The sequence below is a fragment of the Hirundo rustica genome, chromosome 4 (assembly GCF_015227805.2).
Source record: "Hirundo rustica isolate bHirRus1 chromosome 4, bHirRus1.pri.v3, whole genome shotgun sequence".
NCBI classification, from domain to species: Eukaryota; Metazoa; Chordata; class Aves; order Passeriformes; family Hirundinidae; genus Hirundo; species Hirundo rustica.
The window spans coordinates 54,020,617-54,042,236 of record NC_053453.1 but is presented as its reverse complement, the minus strand read 5'-3'; the positions used below and the strand labels follow the sequence as shown (position 1 = coordinate 54,042,236).

The 21,620-nt window shown below is 38.7% G+C and overlaps 1 protein-coding gene across 1 annotated transcript; it reads left to right on the top strand.

The window, feature by feature from the left end:
- The first annotated feature begins 8,670 nt into the window (after nucleotides 1-8,670).
- On the top strand, nucleotides 8,671-19,935 carry NCF4 (neutrophil cytosolic factor 4). Its single transcript, XM_040061642.2, has 10 exons — nucleotides 8,671-8,881; nucleotides 10,771-10,855; nucleotides 12,025-12,178; nucleotides 12,547-12,617; nucleotides 13,991-14,118; nucleotides 15,096-15,153; nucleotides 16,773-16,871; nucleotides 17,616-17,746; nucleotides 17,840-17,905; nucleotides 18,730-19,935. Exons 1-10 carry the CDS (start codon nucleotides 8,850-8,852, stop codon nucleotides 18,956-18,958), a joined length of 1,053 nt encoding a protein of 350 aa, XP_039917576.1. The 5' UTR covers nucleotides 8,671-8,849; the 3' UTR covers nucleotides 18,959-19,935.
- Nucleotides 19,936-21,620: the final 1,685 nt, after the last annotated feature.

The window sequence follows — 21,620 nt, the reverse complement described above, 5'->3', positions numbered from 1 at the left end:
TCTTGGCAAGGAATATTACTACTTCAGGGCATCTACAGACTTTCAGGTACCAACAGAGTATATTCCAGGCAGTTCCCCAGAGTGTAAGGTCAAGATTCTTATTCATCAGTTTTCCCTTCCTATCTCCTAACGTAATTCATACTGGCATATCTAAGAGATATCATTTATAACCAACCTTCTGGGTGGTCATCCTCACATCTCATAAATCAGATAGCCAGGCACATGTGGGTCCAGTTTGGAAATTCACTGCATTTCTTTAGAGAGAGGATAGATTCTTCCCAATTCTTCCTTCCATTTAAGTGTTTCCACATATCTCTATTTGTACTTTTTATGTTACTCTTTTTGCCAGCTGTGCATTGTCCCTTTTTTTTTTTCTCTTATTATGTTATTTTTCTTCAGTGGAGCATGTTAGTGGTTGTAGTAGATCAGTATATGAAGTTATCTCACTTTTATGTGTAATCTTTTGTTTATCTGACTTCCCAGATATAGAATAAAGGACTATGTTCCTCTTCCCAGCCTTCCCTCCCTTGTTCTCTCCACAGAGGCACATATTTCACAATGATGAACTGCAGTGAAAGTTCAAAGAAAGTTCTCTGGATGTCAAAGATCATGATGCTCTCTTGCAGGTGAACAGTAGAAGGAGATGTCCCAGCTCTTCTCAAATTCTAAAGAAAGATCTAAACTAGTCTCAGATGGATCTGTGGATTATCATAGCATTCACTGTACAGCTGGGCCTGAGATTCTTTCTTTTTTTTTCAGACTAGGTTTGTGCTTGATACTGCTGGTCAAAATAATTATCAGAAAAGAAGCATTAGTGAAGATGATGTTGTACCATCCAAAGAAATCTTTAGGCAGTGCAGATTATTTAGATCTAACATAAATTGTTTTACAGTAGAAGTTATTGATATAATTATGTTATCAAAAGTTTTTGTTTTGTTTTGTTTTTTATCCTGCAGTCCCCTCACTGTCTGTTTTTGATACAGTTGAGAAAAAGAAGATTGGAGAGAATACAGTGGTGTGAGGTGTTCTACTTTGAGCAATATCAGCACCAAGGAAGAAATAAGTAGTATTGAAAATGGTTCTAATTCAATAGTGTGGAAAATGATGATTCCACTAAAAGGCACTGGAAGCAAAGAGGGGAGTCTGTTTTTTTTCTGGTTAGTTAATGGGAATACATCCAACACAATCCCCTACTGAGTATATCAGCCCATATTTTGAAGGTTACTTGACCATTCTCATTTTAGTAGAATATATTACACTGCAGACTATCTCTGTGGGATGCAGAGATGTTAACCAAGGTGGGGAGAAAAAGAAAACAGATTATCTTTCAAATCCTTGATTACAATATTGTGGAAATCAGTTTTTATACTCGGAAATCAGTTTTTATACTATCTCATGTGGGTAGTATTAAAAGAGCCTTGTGACCAACGGCCTGAATTAGTTTTAGAGCAGTCAGACAGAATCTAATACGGGGTAAAAAAGGGAAAAGTGTGCATCTTAAGTTGACTGACTCTTTGCAATTGCTGGCAAATCCACTGGATGGATCATCTGACAAACTGGACAGGGAGAGTTGGAGATAGATCTCTGGTAAATCTAAGAGCCAAAAATTGGCTAAACGTCTCAGACAAGTTTGGAAGCTTGTTTCTTGTTTCTTGTTTGGCTCATTTTCTTGTCCCATCCCCCCTTTTTCTGCAGCAGAAGCAGTGTTGAAGGGTGTGCACTTCGTCTGGCATGCTGTTGGAGGAGTCTCTGGCCTCAAATTACACAGCATGAGAACTCTGTGCACAAAATTAGCAGCAGAGCTCTGTGTATTAGATGCCAGGGAAAAATGTCACATTCAGCAGAACTCAAGAGGTGAGATTTGGAACAGAAAGAACTGGAACAGGACATCAATTCCCCTCTAGCTTTTACTATTTTTCAGCAGACCTGTGTTATGATTCTGATGAGAAACCCACTGTTATGGCACTGCATTCACATCGTGCAACAGCTACTACAAGTTGTTTGTAGTGAAATCTGGAAAAATGAATAAACTGGTGGCAAATGAATAAAGTGATGGCAAACAGGGCAAAGGCACTAAAGGAGAGAGGAGCAGCTAATCAAAAACTGTGTTCTATAGATACTACTTCAGTAGCTGCTGTCTCATTCAGAAAAGCTATTACAGCAAAGGTCATGGTCTGGGGGTGTGTTTTGGCTTCTTCCATACATCATAAAATTGGTAATATTCTTCCCACATCACTGTTAGATTGGCCTGAAGCATATGTGTGAAAGAGGCTGCATTAGTATCTGCACATGGAGATGTATTGTCAGGTGACAAACTTAATTATTTGGGGCTGTACATGTACACACATACACTCACTGTGTTTTCAGACCAGACTGCTTTTGTAAGAAAAAAATTATATCAGGCAGTGCTTGTTTAATGTATTCCTCCCCATTCATTCTGCTCATCATGTTGATGTCTGCACTGTGAGCTGGGCTGGGAAATTGATCTGTGGCTTAAAAAAGTGTTTTTACAGCTGGCTTAGTTAGCTGACATATTTTGCAGCATAGCCTCAGATGTGCCATCCTGTGAGGCAGGAAAAAAGCAGGTGTACGTGAAGACAGGGAATTTCTGAAGCTGTTACTGTTACCATGTACTCATTTCTTGAAATCACAACTTCAGAGTTCTCCAGTACCATTGTTTGGCTCAGATTATTGAAGCAACCCACAAGCATGATGATGTATTCCAAGATTAAATAGCACTCTGGGCAGAAAGTTACTCTTTGGTTCCTTTCCTTGTTATTTTCTGTAGTAGGACAGGCCTGTTGGCTACTGCTGTTTAACATATGTGATAGTTTAGCCACTACAGTCTTTTCTGAGGGTTTGGGAATCTGTTCTAAGGCCTGGCATCAGAGCATTACCGGCACATTTTAAAAGAACAACATTTTATATTGTTTTCTGTTTGCACTGAAGGGGATTTTGAGTGCAGGTGGGTTGCAAAGGATAATAGTTGTAGTTCCTTACTTTTTAACTGATTTTCCCCAAGAATTATACCTCTACTGAGCATTTTTCCTTCCCATCTTCCCCTTCATGAGAAAAGTCTTAGTCAGCCCTATTTTACGGATGGCAAACCTAAGGCAGAAGGAATTACACACAGCAAGCCAGTGTCTGAATTTGCTATGGCAGTTAATTAAGAGGTCTCTTGTTCAGACCCAATTTCACATAACAAGGCAGCCTTCTGCCTGTTGAGGTATGGGAGATAGGAACTCCAGCCTTCCACATTTGAAATGGACAGTATAGCCATTGGTTTGGGATTGAATTGCTTACTGAAATGTTAATTGGTGCATTAATTCCACAAGTTTATCTTTCAGAGAATGAAGGCTGAGGTAATAAATGGCCAGTAGGTGAGGCAGCAGAAGAGGCAGACTGTGTAAGTATAAGCTGTGAGGAATAGACAGAACAGAACTTTGAAAATCACAGGATTTTGCTATTTATTTCCTCAATATTTGCCACTTGCCTGCCAATCCTAATCTCTAGCCGACTTGCCCCCTGATTTTATTAAGAAATATTGTCCCAATTTATGAACCATCAGAAAATGAGCCATAAACTCTCTATAAGGAGCAGATTGGATATTTCTGCACCAGAAAATGGTGCTTCTTTGACTATATCAGTGTATCTTAAGTAGTACAACTCCCCTAGGGTAAAGACAATTATACAAGTGTAAAAGTGCATATCCAAATATAGCTGAATCCCAAATGAGAATGTACCTTTGTACCAGTAATAACTAGGTCCACAGTAAGGGACAGACTTATTACTTTACCTTTAGAAACCTGAGGAATAAAAATTGGGAATATAGCCATTTCATAATTCATGTATATTCCTAGGAGAATATAAAACCTTCATAGGGAGAATTGGCCCACTTGAGGTCTTATTTACTGGCCAGTGGTGCCTGTATCTCTTTACTTTTCAGAAAACTTTACTTAACTACAGGCACTTATCTGAAGTTTCTAAATAAGGTAAAAGGAATTTGGTCACAGGATTTCTTCAAATGGATGGGGAAATTAAATTGTTAGGAACAGTGTAGGCTGATTTGAATGCATTACTGCACAAATTTTAGTAAATCCCAACCCTGTTTTGCCATTTCTGCAGCAGAAGCTGCAGAAGGGGAAGTTCAGTGAAAATTTTTTGAGTAATTTTACCAGGTCTTTTGAACTTGTGAAATAGATGGAGCAGAATTTTCTTTGTCTTGAGTAGCAATAACTCTGACAGATTTTTGATTCTCAAGATGATTGGGAGATTTAAAACACAAAAACCCTCCAGCCCTGAAGGTGCACTGTTGCTGTGCACTAAAACTAGGCTTTAAAGTTCTGGAGGGATGGTTGTAGGCATAGCTCTCTCAGGAGTGCTTGGATGGATCTTCCTTGCTTCTCTGTCTGCAGTGGCCAGTTACCTGATTTTGACACTGGAGAAGTTGACTGGGGCACAGGGCTCAACCTCCAGCCCGCGTCTGTCATGCACAATAGCAGTGACAAGCTCTGCCCTACTTCTTCCGCATTTGCCTCTTTTACCCAGGAAGTGATATGTGATCTGGAAGAAGAAATGTTCTCGTGTTGTTTCTGAGCTTCAATTTTTCTCACTTAGTCTAGTGGACATCAAATATTCATCTGAGCTCCACAAGAGCAAAAAATCCATTGCTCGTAAAGAAGTTTCTTCTAACTCTTCCAATCTAAGTGATTCTACTCTATCAGGAAGAAATACTGTATATTTTTAAAAGCTTTTTAAAGGAAGCAGGTTTCTTTTAAAAGAAGAATTGTTTTCCACAGAGAGGAAGATCATAATATTGCTTGTGATATTGCTCTGCATAAGAAAAGCTGGTGAGATCTGCCTATTGAATCATGATCTATCAAACCTCAGAATGATATTGTTGGTTGTGTATTTCCAAACTAACTGATAATGTCAAAAGAAAAATCTCACTTTTTAGGGTGTTTTTTTTTTTTTTTTCCTGCAGTACTTATTCCTTATTTTGCTCATGTAGTAGAGTGAAAAAGCCACGATTCAGGTATATAATTTAGTTTGATATTCTGAGAAGAATGTAATTTTAAAAAATGCTGCTCTTCCCTTTAACATTTGGTTCTGTAAACCTCTTCCATGTTGAGTAATGATTTATTCTGGAAATGACACCATTAAATTCACTGTCAGGAACAATGGTAGACGCTGACCTTTAAATTTCTTCAGTCCAAGATGGATTATTTAGTTGTGTTTATATCAGCAGGGCATGAAGAGTATTTTTCTGCAAATACATGCTAGCTACTTTTCACCCTAAAAAAGCAGTCATGAAAAATGTGTCCAGATTTAATTCAAAGCACATTTCCAAATTCTATCAATCCATACTCCTGTGGCTTTTTTAATCCCAACACAATGCATGACAGGGAGAATATCCATACATTCAGACACTGTGAATTGAAACATTATAAAATGAAGAATACAAAACCAATTAGCTCAGTTCTCACCTTATGCCCTCTTTGGATTTTTTTTCAAAGTTTCAAGTTCAGAAAGATAGGACAACTTCAAACTTTTTTTTTTTTTTTTTTTTTTTTTTTTTTTTTTTTTTTTTTTTTAATGGTTTTATTTTCAACTGTCCTGAAAGCATACAGGAATGAAATAGTCTTATTACTTACCATTGTGCCAACTGCCTCCTAAGGATTTTGTAGCACTACCTCCAAAAGAGCTGCAAAGATTGCAGGACAGACAAGAATAGCTTATCTAATGTAACTTCTGTCCAGAAAGAAAATTTGTCCAGAAATTTTACAGAACTGTAATTAATTATTCATGTGATATAATAAAAATAATAGTTATTTTATACACAGCTGTATTTGAAAATAAATATTGCAAAAGTCTTTTAAATCATTCTGTAAAACTGGTGGTCTGTACAAATATTATTTAAAGGAAAATGGAAAAGATCCCCAAAGTCTTCCCAAATCAGTGTTATTACAGTTGCAGCTCTGTATCAAGCAACCACAGGAGTCAAGGCATTTAACTGCTAATGATGTATATGCTACAGAAACAAATATTCCACATATCCTTTTAAAACAATAGGTTGAATGAAAGTATCTTGCAAGCCAACTCTGTTGTATGTGTTTCTATTTCATGTTCAGCTTCCTTGAAGTGATGGCCAAATGTTATTTCCTTTGCAGATTAATCTGTGATGAGAGCAGACATCTTAATATTACTCTTGTTCACTTTCTCCTATCACTTAAAATATTTATTCTGTAGCTGGTGATTGAACACAGCTGCACAGCACTTTTGTAAGGTCAGGTGCATCAGAGAGAAGCCATTATTCTATGGAGACGTGCAAAATGATACACTAGCTGCTGCCCTAGCAGACGTGGTACGCAGTGCTGTCATCCAAACTTGATTCAGCTGAGTATTTCTGCTATACTTTTTGGTTTACCTTTTGTTAGTGGTTCATGTATCTCTAGTGATTTGGGACTACATTCCTATTTTTCATTAAAATTCCTCACTGAGTTTGCTTGTTTGGTTCTAGCTAATACTGTCAGATTTCCAGGGTACTATGTATCCTTGTACACGTGTTTTCTAACAACAGGTGCATTGGACAGAAGGCCACAGTTTCACAGCTCACAGGCATGTCCAAAATAATAGAGCAGACTGTGAACTGTGAAGAGACATATAGTGGTGGCAGCATATGGTCATGATTCAGTCATCTGAGGATTCTTAGTGGTCTGTTTTAATGAACCAATTTTTGTTTTGTACTCCTTGCACTTGGATGAATTCCTGCTTTCTCTTGCACATGTATTTGGGTCGGTGCATAGCACCACAATGACGATTCCAGCCATCGTGTATGGATGGGTTTTCTCAAAACTGAGAGCTGGCAATGTCAGCTGATGAAATCGAGTATTTTCCTAGTGCAGTCATATCTCTTGACATAGGTACTGTCAGTAGGATATCAGTTTTGTAACGGATATTGATTTTATTCATAAAGTAATTATTTTAACAGAGAAAGGATGTGTATTTGATTAGAGACAGCCTATTTTCTCAGCTCAAATAACAGAAATTGTTTTTTCTACTCTAGTAACTCAATAGTAGAAATGGAAAGAAAACATGGTAGTTGAGGCACAGAAGAACAAGGCAAAGCAGCGTTTCCAGTCTTAGTCTCACAGCCTTGCTGATCTCTTTAACTAATCAGCTATCTACTTTTCTGAGGTAGAAATCTGCCTTTTGTCAGAAAAGCAGATCTTTTTTCTGGTTGAGTTCAGAACAAGAAAAGACTGCAGAATCATAAATATTCTTAGTAGGTTTAGCATTATTCTGTCAGGTTAGTATAATTACTAGCTGTAATCTCTACTAGAGAGCAAGGGAATTGAGCTGCTTTCAGTTTGTTTTACCCATCTTACAGCAAAGCAGTTGCATAGACAATTTGTCTGAGAGTTTCTGTTGACTTGTTTTCAAAAAAACCCACGTCTTTAGATAAACAATGAACGTGTATTTTTGCATTGTGTCATAACCTCTGTCTATGAAAAGATGTACCTGCATTTTATCTAGATTATCTTTCAGGACATTTGAAAAAATTAGGATGCCCTTTCTATGATTTTCTTGTCAAAGCTATGATATGTAGCAGAGTAGCAGAAAATACACTCAGAAAATACAGTTCAGAATTTTGTTGTCCTGGTCCCTTCTGATCAAGAGACACTATATCCCCTCTCAAATTCTATCATTGTGCCTAGAGTTATCCATGGAAAGGAGATGGGTGAAGGATTTACTTCATTAAAATGCAAAGGAATGCAGTTACTCTCAAGGCTGGTGATTACAGTTGTAAATAGAGTTTTATTCTGAAGGATGCTGGTTGATTTTTGCTCCATTCAGATGGGAATTTTTGTTCTTCTCAGCGGAAGGAGGAGAAGGAGGCAAATATTTATTGAACGTGAAAATGGAAGAGAGTCAAAGACTGAAATGGAGAGGCGAGGATGCACATAACAGCTTTTGACCAAGGCAGATAAGATGTGTTGCAACTTAGCCATATCGTTAAGAAATTATGGTTTCCTTGTCACTTTCTTCCTTTTATTTTCTTCTTGAAAGATTGTCAACTGATGTTATATAAATGCTTTGTCACTACAGTTTGAGTAAAAGTCAGTGTGAGCCATTATCTTGTCTTTGTATGTGGCAAATGTGGGTTGTTTTGAGCACATGAAGCCAAAAAGATCTGTGGCCTTTAAAGGACTTCTGTCTTACTTCCATTGATCCATCCTTCAAAGCTGTGCCTGATGCCCTGGTGTTTGACAAGGATGATTTTCCTGATGATATGTTCTGCTCCCATTTTAAAATTTATTCTTTAGCTCCACCTCCTGGCTCTTGGTCTGTGAAAATGAGGATCCTTGGGAATCACAGAGTCTCAATAAGGGACCAGAAGTATACATCCTAGTTTACAAATATTAATGCAGAGGTGTATATGGGGACATTTTAGCTGAGGCAAAACAGACTGTGCTGAGCCCACTCATACTGGCTTTTAACAGAGGCAAATGTTTTGGTGGAGGGTGGACAATGGCGTATGTGGATCATAGTTTCTGCTTTTTCTTGGGCTTTCAGTTTCTCAATTGTGGCAGTTTTGAGACATGACAGACATCGCAGAACAGTCTCTATTACTGTTTTCCCCTGGTACTTCCTCAAACTCGTGGGGGTGGGGAGGTACAGCAGAAATCGTCTGACAGTGAAACATTAAAAAAAGATCTCTGAGGCCTTGCAGAGGGGTCTTGTTTCATGCAAGGAGAATTGCTTTGATGTTGTGCTCATCCTATTAAACCAGGAACTGCCCAAGAAGTAGAGGAATAGATCTTAGTCATCTGGATTTAAGAAGAACCATGTCTCTTCCCCGACAGCTGCGAGAAAAGAGGTAATGTGTCTCTCCCCGCTCCTGCCTTCCCACAAGCCTCATGTAACTCCTGTGATCTGTTTGGTTAATTTGGATGCAAGCATCTTTGGTGATCCTAAAAGGCTTCTTGTTATCATAACTTCCACACTATTAGGCTGCTTAGGGCTGAGCAGACCATTTCTTGTGCAGGAGTGGACTTTCTTCTTTTTGTGGGGAATAGTCACCACCTAGGACATAGTGGGTCATTGTGTTCTTTTATAGCTGCAAAACAGTTTCCCTTTTACTGGAGTTTATGATATGAGTGTTTGTGATATGACTAATTATATCTCTTAGTTTCCATAACCACATCCCTCTTCACAATAACGGGTAGTATTTACAGTACTGTGGGTGGTGCTAATTCATGGCATTTTCCTCGTACAGCAAACTATTGCAAGATGTTGCATCATTACTTCAGCATTTCAAATGGGCTACGTCTTGTGGAAGCCCCTGCTTGGGATAGCCTCCTAGCAGAATAAACTGAGGAAACTAACATTTTTTTTTGTATTATCATTTAATATTTTGTCAGCTTGGCATTTCTTGATGATGATCCTTTTTAAAGTCTCTATCTCATTTGCTATAATTTTTCCCTCATTCTAGATGCTTTTTACTCACATGTTAATATAAATAGCCCTCTAATAACACATCAATAAGATTGAAGCAAAGGTGAATTTGTCTGCTGCTTGTCAAAGCTGTTGCACCAAAGAGAAGGTCATAGAGGAAAAAGCACCTGCCAAGCCATGCTTTTTTGTTGTGTAGACAGTACAGGCCAGTAACATGACTCTGTGGTCATATGGCTGCTTGTTAGGTGTTCCTGCAGGGGTCTATCCTTCTCACTTCAAATCCAATTCTTCTAGGATCTGCAAAGCTTATTCTAACCTTGCCTACTACCATGTGTTCCTTCACAAATTTTTGACATTTTCAAGCAAGTATCTTTGTGCTTTCTTCAGGTTATCTGTTGTGACAGGGAGATAAGTGCCAAGGTCATAGGTTCAATCCCCGTGTGGGCCATTCATTTAAGAGCTGGATTGGATGATCTTTGTGGGACCCTTCCAGCTCCAAATATTCTGTGATTCTGTCTTGTATCTTACCTGCTGTGACTGGGCAGTCTCTCTCCAAATATTTGATAGCCTAGTCTTTTTTTTCCAAGCCTCTTTAAGAACTTGCTTTTTTACAAGAAAACTTGACAACATTTTGACAGCTGGTTTAGGTACCACTAGTTTTGATATAGAACAATTCTATGCTTTTGTTTCTTTGTTATTTTTCTGTTTATGCTTATTGTGTTGTTTCTTTTCTTCTGTGTGTGTGGTACATTTTACACATCTTGCACAGAGTATAAAGTTCTTAGGATTTAGCTTTGTTCTGTCAGTTTCTACAGCGCCTCACATAACAAGCTCTTCTCAGAATTGTTTCCTATTCCCTACAGTAATGCAGTAATAATAGCAGCATAAATCATGATATATAATGATCTCCTTAGAATAAGACCTACAGATGCAGAGTTCTTATTGTAAATCTCCTAGATTAGGGAAGGATTAAAAATGCATCCACAGCTGATCACATTTCTCAGGAAGAGCTTAGCAGTTCAAGTGCTTGCTTTGCAGTCCTGTTCCTTGAGCAAGCCTAGGAATGGGAGGGGTATTTTTCAGGCATGGGGGATCTTCACAATGGTCACTGACTTGTGCTTATTGAACTTACTGAAACTTGACACCTCAAGATCAGACCTCCAGAGGAAGAGAATGACACCATGAGTTTCTAACATCTTGATTTTGATACTAGAAAATGTGATGTTGACTATCTTTGCTCTGTGTGGCATAGGATACCTCAAAGGCTATTATCAGTATGAGTAACCTAAAACTTCTGTTCTTGCTTCACAGTGATTTTGACCAGCTTCCAGATGATGTACCTGTTTCAGCTAATATTGCAGATATTGAAGAGAAGAAAGGCTTTACTAATTACTATGTAAGAAGGGAGATTTATCCTGCCTCTATATGCCTTCCCCTGCGACTGGTTGGTTGTGGGAAACAAAATGCAGTCACTTTGGCATAATTGATTTTTGGCATGAGTAGTTCCATGCGGAAGACTTCTCAGTCCTTTATTTTTCTGGAATGGGGTATAGTTATTCCAGATTCAGTCTAAAAATTTACTGTCTGAATGAAATATGGGAGATATCCTCTAACATAGTAATTCTTTCCTAATATCTGATTTGTTTCCTGCTGGAGTGCTGTACTGTTGGTGAAAATAGTAGTTCAGAGTGTAGAAAGGCAGAGTCTTGCTTCATTATTCCTGGTATTGTCAAGTTAGGATGCTCCCATCTTCACAGAAGGTAGCATATTAAGACACAAAAGAGCACATAGGAGGGGAATAGTAGGGAAAGGCACTAAGATTTTCTGAAGGTTTGAATATGACCAGCTCAGTCTGACTTCTGCTGGAGACATTGCTCATAAAAACCTTCCCACTGCAGAATTCTGGTTTTACTCTGGAATAGAGTGATATTTGGTTGCTCTGTCTTTATCTTTGCTGAAGAATCTGGCTGCAATGTGACTCAGAGGTCAGTACATGGAAATTTGGGGTTCTTTTAGAGCAAAGCAATTTTGTCAAGCGATAAATAATACAGTGGTTGAAGGAGGTCAGACCATAATTTCTGCAATTGTGTACATTAAAGTCAAAAAGAAGTATGAATGCCTTCAGTTCTGAAAATCAATTCATTCAGATGTCTGTCTCTAGATTTAGATGTCCAAGGCATCTTATTGTAAAATATTTGTATTTATGTCCCTAATGTATTTTGTTTGTCAGTGAGAGAAAGTGTGCAAGCATAAAGTTGAATCTAGTAATTACATGTTTCCTTTTAAGGTTATATAATATAAGGCAGCCACAGTTATTATACAATATAAAGCAGTTTGCTTCATATGCAAGCTGGACCCACACAAATACCACTCTGGTGCTACCTTATTATTTCCTAGTTCCTGAATTTGCAGATGCTTAACTGAAGGCTTGCTTTCCTCTCTACTCCTAAGAGAATATTCGCACTAATGGAACATTGATCTTATGTTCCTATTTTATTCCTCACATTCATTTGGTGAGTATTTGTAAGTATGAACATCAGCCTGAATCCCTCTTCTCTGTTTCAGATGTTTGTTATTGAAGTAAAGCTTAAAGGTGGTGGCAGATACCTAATTTTCCGGCGCTATCGTGAGTTCTATGCCCTGCACACCAAACTAGAGGAGAGATATGGTCCAGAGAGCAATAACAGCCCATTTACCTGCACACTCCCTGTACTGCCAGGTAAGTTGTTACTACCAAACCTTTGCATAATTAGCAGATTTCTCAGCTCCAGGCTGTCCTAAAGAGGAATGCAGTGAAAGGAGTAGTTGTGACAAGGACTCATTCCTGCCTATGGATGCCAGAGAAATCACGTTCTATTGACAGTCCCTTCACTTGTGGAAAAGTTCATTTAGAAACCTAAAATCCTTTAGAAAATATGTAAAATTTTTGAGCTTCTACTTCTTACTTCTTCCTGATTGCTTAATTTGCTTAATTTCTCTGACAGCCCCCTTTTTTTTTTTTTTTCCTTTTTTTCTTTTCTTTTTTTTTTCTTTTTCTTTTTTTTTTTTTTTCCCTTCAATAACTGTCACAAATTTTATATTTTCCAGGAAAAGTTTTTGTTGGTGCCAAAAAGGAAATTGCCGAGAACAGGATTCCTATCTTAAATGTCTACATGAAGGTAAAACTTAATTTTAAAGTAAAGAATATACTGATCACTGCAGATACTTGGCCATTGAAATCAACTAAGACAGACAGTTCTAAGTATCTGCTTCTCTCTGTACTGCTTTCTTGAAGACATGGTGCCTACACTGTGGTACAACCTGAAGTCCTCTTCCCCAGATTGTTCTGATTGTAGGATCTGCTGGAGTATGCAGTTCACAAAGGCTCGTCCTCTGTCTTCATATACAGATAGATATCCTTACCAAAACCTCCCAAGGTGTATGAGGAAATGGTGAATCTCCCGGTGTTGCATGAACACAGAGTTGGTGTGTGCATCCAAGGGATTAGGAGAATGGTGTGTGGGTTGTGCTTTAACCCCACCCACCATCTAAGTGCCACACAACCTCTTGCTCACTCCCTCACCTCCTAATGGAATGGGGAGGGCAATCGGGAAATGGTAAAACACATGGGTTGAGATATGAACAGTTTAATAATTGAAAGAGGGGAAAATATAATGCTAATAAATAATTATAATTAGAATGGAGGTATCAAAAAGACAGAGAGAAATAAAACTGAAGAAAACAAACAAATGATGCACAGTTCAATTTCCCACCACCTGCTGACCGATGCCCAGCCAGTCCACTGAGCAGTGATTAGTGGCTCTTGGGCAACTCCTTCCAGTCACATACTGGGTATGATGTCCTATGGCATGGAATATCTCTGGCTAGTTTGGACCAGCTGTCTTGGCCATGCTGCCTCCTGACTTCTTGTGCAGCTCCTCACTGGTAGGACTTGGGAAACAGAGAAACCCTTGGCTTAGACTAATAAGCCACTAGTTAGAAACAACTAAAACATCTCTGTGTTATCAACATTATTCTCATGCTAAATCCCACACACAGCACTGTACCAGCTATTAAGAAGAATACTGACTCTCTCACAGGTAGAATCAGGACAGGTGGGCTTCTGAGAATACCTGAATTACAGTGAAGATGCAGCATCCATCAAGGAGAGAGATTCTTTGTGTGCAGGTTAACTGAAGGGTTGAACTTCAACTCAGTGAAAGTCTGAAGCACTGGCCAAGACTTCCACTACTTAAGATTGCCTTCTTTCCACAGTCATGTTCTGAAGAGAAACGCAAAAAACAATTTACTCCTGCAGTAAATGAGGTACAAAAAACAGCGAAGCAATGTATCAGCCAACTCCAGGAGTAAAGAGGAGAGACTGTCAGCTATTCAGTTGTGTCCTGCTGAGTGAGAAGGGAGAGGAGGGAGATTTCTGGCAGTAATGAATATCTCTCATGATCCTGTAGGTCAGAGAGGCATATTTGCTACATGTAAATAAATAGAGACTCTCCCACTGTTACACTCTGCTTCCTGCTTGCTCTTGGCACAGAACCTGCTCTGCCTCCCTGCTTGGGTGTTGATGGATGAGGACGTACGGCTGTTCTTCTACCACTCAACTTTTGATGGTGAGCAGGTGCCTCACAGACTGAGACGGCTTCGCCCACGGACACGCCGAGTGTAAGTGATTGACGTGTGTCTTTCAGCATTGCTTGATATAAGAGATGCTGTCCAGTTTTGGGGGGAGTGAGAGATGAGGATCACCACTGTGTTTTCCAAGTGAATCCATGAAGCCCTAATGCGAGGGTCTTTGTGGTGGAGTGAACACAGTATTTCTTGTTCTCAACAATCTCAGATTTTTAAAGTGGATGTAGTACTTGCATTAAAGGAAGATTTCAAAATTTGAGTATACCTTGCTTTTTAAAAATACTGTCCAGCTCCATCTGCCTCTATTTCTTTAATGGTAATCTCTGTTATAATGTGCAGAATATACAGGCCAAGCTTAAGGACATAGGCTTGCACCACTGAAGTCAATGTGAGTTTTGGTGCTGAATTCAGTGAGATCTGTTCAGACACTAAATGAAACTGAATACTTAATTTGTTCCTCTTCTTTGTCTAAACAGGGGCCTGTCCTACATAGCAGCATTGACACCCTTTTGGAGAACTGCTAAGTAGACGTCATACCTCATTACCCTTTAGATAAATTAATTCTCCTTTCAGCATTCCAAGGATGGACTTGCTTCCTTTTCACCTACCTGAAGCAGTGCAAAAACTGCATGTGTGTATATGATGGCAGAGTTTCAACTAAAAGCCATAAATGCTAGAAACAGTGGTGCCCGGAAGGCAGAGTAGGGGGACTGAGCAGTGCTGTGGAAGAGAGGTCCAGAATACTGACTGTATGGTAAACTCCATCTGTTCTCAGCAGCAGACACCATTAGATTGCTGCTGTTCTGCACTGAAACCAAGGGAACTAGGGCAGTGTTGTTGCATATTTATGTACTTCAGTGCTGCACACAGATTCTCATGCAGTTTCTCCAGTGATTTATGGCTTACATGCCCCTTAAACTGTAAAAACACAGGCACTGCACTACTGATTGTGTAGCATTTTTAATGACTTAGAAGGATGCTTACCTCCCTGTTGTATAATTTATTTGCAGTAAGAGCATTTCAGATCAAGTGCCTGTTTTTGACCGCACCGCAGCTCCGCGGGCTGAGGTGAGTACTCTGCACAACCTGTCATGGGACAGGAGGCTAAACTCTATTTTACTTTGGTACCTCATCCATCAAGTTGCCTTTTTCAATTAGAGCTTGGGGGAAGAAAGTGAAATCAACAGAGAAAAACAATTGATTTTAACAACAGGGAATGAAATAAAGCATAGAGAGAGGTGTTCTGCTTCTCATCACTTGAGTAATACAAAGGTCCACAGTGAAATCAGAATGACAGGAGATTCAAAACTGAGACATGTACAGCTTACTGCCAAATGGTCCACATTTGCATAGTGCTACCCATAAGTTAAATCTAAAACAGGCATAAGCTTCAGCTTCGTTGACTTCAGCTTATGTTTAAAAGCTTTGCAGGTGAGGCATCTTAGTATTTTCTGTAACATAAATGTTCTGCTGAAAAATGCCCATACTCTTGTCTTTTGTGGTATATTTTCTCAGTATTAGGCACATGAGACTGCTTTGTAACTAGTATTTATCTGAGCAGGGTCTTGCTTCCTGAGACATGTGACTTTGCTACATAAGATTAAAAACCCCATGCATCAGCTTCGAGTTTTGTTGGTTTTGTTCTTTACACAGAGAATTACAGGTCTTGGAACAGTCATATCTCTGGGGTTTATCTATTAATTTATGAATATTGAGTATACCTACTAGAACTTTTCAATAGGTGAAAAAAGGCTTTTGAAAGAGCTGATAAGTAGACACATGAACTACAACAGTAGCCATCGTTTAGCTGTTTATGTTTATGTTTATGTTTATGTTTATGTTTATGTTTATGTTTATGTTTATGTTTATAAGAACTCTTGGCATTAACAAGACCAAAAGAACCACTGCAACACAGAATAACGAACACCTTCTCATTTTGCTCCTCTAAGACCATTTAAATGGCTACCATGTTCTCTAAGGACAATGTACAGTCTCTAAGGGAGAAATGTGCATTTTTGATAACTCAGCCACTTTAACTATCCAAGCTTTTGTTAGGGTGATAGCATGTACTTCTCTTTCTTTGGTTTTTTTTTTTTTTTTTCTTCATGAAGAGGGCATCTAAGTTCCATTTTAACAATATGTCAATTTCCCAGGCCTTCCCATATCTCCCAGTTCAGCATAGGGACCTGAAAGCTAGACATAAAAGCAACAGTTAGTTACCCTTAAATTAAGACACATTTCTACAAATTTTTTAAGGCTCTGCAATATTTTGAGCAAATCTAAAAGCTGTAAAGCTGCAACGAGAAATAATGTATTTTTTCAAATCTCTGGATTTCAAGCTGTCAGTTGCCTTCAGGTCTGTTGTTTTACTTGCTCTTAAGTGCTTTCAACTTATGGAATTTCCTTTCTTTGGTGTTCAGTGTTTTGCCACTTTAGGAGTCCTTGTATGTGGCTCTCTCAGGGCCATGTTTATCCTAGTGCTTTCACTGCTTCTGCAAAGCAGTTTCGTGTGTGCTGAGTAGGAGAAGACTACATTCAAATACATGTGACCTTATCCCAGAAATACATATGTGATGACAAAGTGCACACTACCTTGCTGCTTTATGCTTTCTCCTCAAGAACACAACAGAAAGATTTGCTTTTATAATTCTGTGAATTGATAGTTTTGAGGTTATTACTTTCCACAGGCACTGTTTGATTTTCCTGGAACCAATAAACTGGAACTCAGCTTCAAGAAGGGAGATTTGATCTATCTACTCAGCAAAGTAAACAAAGACTGGTTGGAGGTAAGACTGCAATAGCAGTACTGAATTATTAGCATACCTTGAAATATATGAGTAGAAATGGCTCTCGTGGTCCTTGTGACCTGCCTCTTCCTTTCGAGGAGAAACTGTATCTGATCTTACTGTCAAGAATAAATCCTTGATTCCAAATTAGTAATTGTTTGGTTCCTTGATGGAACAAATTTTTTACCTCACAAATTTTCTGCTCTCCAGACTTCAGTTTTCATTTGCATTTGCTTCTGCTGGAATGTTTTTTAATTCTTTGGAAGTGATTAGAACACAGAAAGGACACAGAAAGGAAATGGAAACTCCATTTCAGTCATTAATTGTTTTCTTGCCTCAGGGTGAGTTGTTGTATGCTTCATGCTTCATACCACAACACACGTCAGCCTGATTAGAGAGAACTTGGGTAATGCAGCAGTGTTCTGAAAAAAGGATGAGGGGAACATACTGTGTGTTTGCTGTTATGATATCTCTGCTTGCTCAAACACCACAGCCTTCCTTGCTAACCATCTGACTTTCATTTTTTACACACAGTTTCACTCCCCTGCCTGGTATTTGACTATGTAATTGTATAATCTCTTTGTAGGGTGCCATCAGGTCACTTTCATAGAATTTCTTTTCTTGATTCTTGAATTGGAAAAATTAGTCTTATTATTTGTATGTAAATTAATTGAATTCCAGAACCTATTGCATGTGGCCAAAATGGCGTTGTTTTCTTGATTCTAATATTTCCTATCATTCCAGGGAACTGCTGATGGTGCCACTGGGATTTTCCCATCTGCTTTTGTGAAGATCATAAAAGATCTACCACAGCAGGAAGACACAGTTAATAAAGTTCGCTGTTATTATTATGATGAGACAGTGAGCACTATCAGGTAGCAACAAAATAGTCTTCCAGTTTACTGCTGAAGAAACACCAACAATTCTCTTGTTATGACATGTAATGATTAGATGTATTCCAAATACAGGGATATCTCAGTGGAAGAGGATCTAAGCAGCATTCCATCTTTCAAAGATCTAATGGAATTGATGAGGTACAATGCAAGCACTTGGTTATATGTTTGATGCTTAACAGTCAAGTTCATTCCAGTTTGAGATTTTCCAGATTCTACTTGGTCATCAACACGTTTTGTGTATGAAATACTCTTCAAGTGTCTTGAAGAAGTTGCATTTTGACTTCACTCAGGGCCATCTCTGCAGACACTAGTCCTTCTTGGGATTGTCAATGAGTAGGGAATGAGACAGACTTCTGTGTAGAAGTGTAGGCTCAGAAGTGTAGGCACAGACTTCTGACTCTTTTGTCAGACTGTGATAGCTAGAAATCTCCATTTCTTGTAGTAAGATAAGAGCCATACCCCCACAAAAGCATCTTTTGTCTAGTACATTTCTTCAGGATGTAGGACATGGCCTTCTAGCACTTGTTAAACTAGTGTTAAACTAAATTAATCAGGTGCTGAACATCAACAATTTAGAACATTAAATATAAAGTATATATTGGTAATAGAACACCTGTACTAATATTCTTGCACTCCTCAGAAAGAGCAAAAATAAGTAGGCAAAAGTGGGTAGCAACAACAGCCAGCTCTTTTGCATGGTAATTCTATCAAACACACAGATTAATTGTGCCATTTATGTGGTGTTACTGGAAACAGTTCTTGCTTCTGATGAATTCTTACCTTAAACACAACAGAGTATGAATGTGCCTATATGATTTCTAGCTGTATCAAGAAAGCCAAGACACCCAAGGCTATGTGTGGCTTTTATCAAAATTAATTAGATTGTCAGTATATTGTTCATCATGTAGCACCTCCCAGGAATTCCTTGATTGTTGGGGATCAATCCATTTCTTTTCTCCCAGGAAGGAGTTTAACCGAGATGACATTGCTTTGAATTACCGGGACCCTGATGGTGATCTGATCCGCTTGCTCTCTGATCAGGATGTTGAACTCATGGTGTCTCAGAGCAGAAGAAGTCCCTCTGAGAAGTACTTTTTCCCTTGGAAGTTGCACATCACTCACAAAGATGATTTGAGTGTCTACAACACTAGTCCAGGAACAGGTGCTACTCAAACAGTAGGAGCAATATAAGTGCTATATAGATATCCCTCTCTGCAGGCAGTTTCCTTCAACATGTCTTTGAAGTGTCCTTGAAATGAGTAAATTTTAGTAATATATTACCTTTTAGTGTAAAATCTGTACTTGTTAACTTCTTCAGCTTTTAGCACTGATCTGCAAGAGAGACATCTACATAGAAACCAGAGAAGGTGAGGAATAGAAAAATAAAATCACAGACCATGTTTACAAAGCAAGTCAGTGTTAGCCTGCAGTAGAGGCCCCCTAGCCCTCAGACCTGTTCTAGTCTCTGTTCTCACTCCCAAGGCTCATTATTTGTCCAGAATGTCTTTATAAGCTTTTCTTTTTTTCCTAGACTCCAATGAATTTCTCTCCATTTGCTGATCTGAAGGTTTCTGTGCCAGTGTGTAATTATTTCTCTCATGTTGGAGTCTGACTGGGTGTTCAGTTTGTCCTAGGAGCATCAAGAAAACTTTTTTGGATTTCAGTGAAGAAATTGCATCCCGTCTTAGCTTTCTTCTTTTCCACTGACCAGTATATTGAATTCTGTGAAGCAAACCTAGTACACCTGTGGTGTTCCTTATAGACATTTACATAATTGTACAATCTACTTATTTTCATGTTCTGGGAAAATGTGTAGGATATATATTCAAAAAGCAAATTCTTCCCTATCTTCTGCTTTCTGACACTGCATTTCAAAGTGGAACTAACAAGAAATTATGTGATCGGGATACGCAAAGCAATCACACGGAGACGAGATATTTCACAGGGCAGAGTGTTCCTCCGAGAGAGCTCTAAGCCTGAGCAGAGGCCCAGAGCCCCTCTGCCTGTTTATTTCTTACTTTTTATACATTTGTGGGTCTGGCTGTGGATTGGCTTCTGGAGTTTTCACCTTCCAGCTAAATGGCCAGACCAACTGTCAGTTACAATTGTTTTCAGGTTAGAAATATGCAAACAAAGGACAGGGAATGAAAAACAAAGGATTTGTTTATATTACATGTGTGAGAAAGAGCAGAAACTGCTCCTAATATTGTACAGTAGCTAAAAGTCTGACTCCATTTTATGAACAATCAAAAAGCTTTTAAAAAATTCAGAAAAACTAGGGTGACAAAATTACTCTGTCAGATTATTCAACAAATAAAGATAAATATTAGTTTGTCAATTTTTATTTAAAAGTGGGGGGGTTTTTTTGGGGGGGGGGAGATGACTTGTTGACATTACTAAAATATTACAAAATGTAACTTCCTGCTTCAGAGGCATTGTAGCAATGCAGTTTAGAAAGGAGATGTAGTAATAGCAATGATCGTGTCAGTGATACTACATGTTGTGATACATAAGAAAAAGCATTGTAAGTTTGAAACCTAACAGCATGTATGGCCTGCAAAGCTTCTGGTGTGCAGGATTCCTTGTTACTTGTTCCTGGAGTTCAACAGAGCAAGTGGCACTGAGATTTTCACTGACAGCTACATCCCGTGATGTAACCAGCAACTCAGCATATCTCTCTCAAAATGGAAGAACATTTTCAATGAGAAAGGAAAGGGAGGGAAAATGTCTGCTGGGAAGCAGCTGTCCTCTCTTATAAGGGTGCTGGAAGAACATGAGCACACTGGCCTTTGAAAATCAAAGCAGGATGGTCCCCCTCTGTCTTTAAACTGCAATGCAATATAAATTCTTCCCACCCAGCCAAGTTACATATTCCCCTAACTGTCTGCAGGTTTTATATGGACACCTTCTGACACACACTTTCCCCAGATATTCTCCATATTCTTGATCTTGTTTTGCATGTTTCCCTTATTCACATGCTTTTTTTTTTTTTTTTTTTTTTTTTTTTTTTTTTTTTTTTTTCCCCTTGTTTTTTGATGCAGTTCTGATGAGAGAATAACTGTGCGAACTGTGGTTTTGGTCAGTAGCATAGGGATTGAGAGGAGGAGTAGTGCTTCAGGACAGACAGACTCTGGCAGTTATATTCTGTATCAAAGGTCTCATCTGAGCCTACACAGTCCATCCCTGAGAACACAAACCTGAGCATGTCTCCCCATTATGGCGACCTAACTTTCCTAGGGTTTATTTTTGATGGCTACTGGGCTAAGTTTAATGGTTGGATTGAAAGACCAGGCTGCCTTGGATGTAGGATAACCTCAGATCAACTATTCTCACCATTTTTCTTTTGTTTCCTCTGTACTATAGTACTTATAATTTATTATTAATTGTTGTTGAAATGGGTAACACTTGGAAATATTACTCAGAATAAAGAGGTAGTTCACTGTCCCCCAATATAGATGGACAAATGAAAGTCCAGAGGGATCCCTGCCATGAAGACTGTCTAGCCTAGAGTCAAGCAAGAAACAGCACTGAAGAGAACTCTTTCTTCATCTTTCTTACTTCTGGTGCAGTCAGTCCTTTCTCTTTCTTAAAATACGTAAGTCTCATGATCTGGTAATTGCTAACACACAGATTGGCAATGACAAACTTCCTTTCCCTCCCTTCCCAGTTAACCTAACAGTCCCATCTAAGTGCGTGCTTTGGGGGCTAAAATAGGAAGTACAGACTTCCTATTTTGTGCAATTGCAGAGACTTTCCTTGAAAGGGGGGGTGTCAGCTTCTCTGAAAGTGGCATTTGAGGTTCACAAAAGATGTAGCAGTTATTTTGAAGACTTAGTTGCCAAGAAAATTCTGT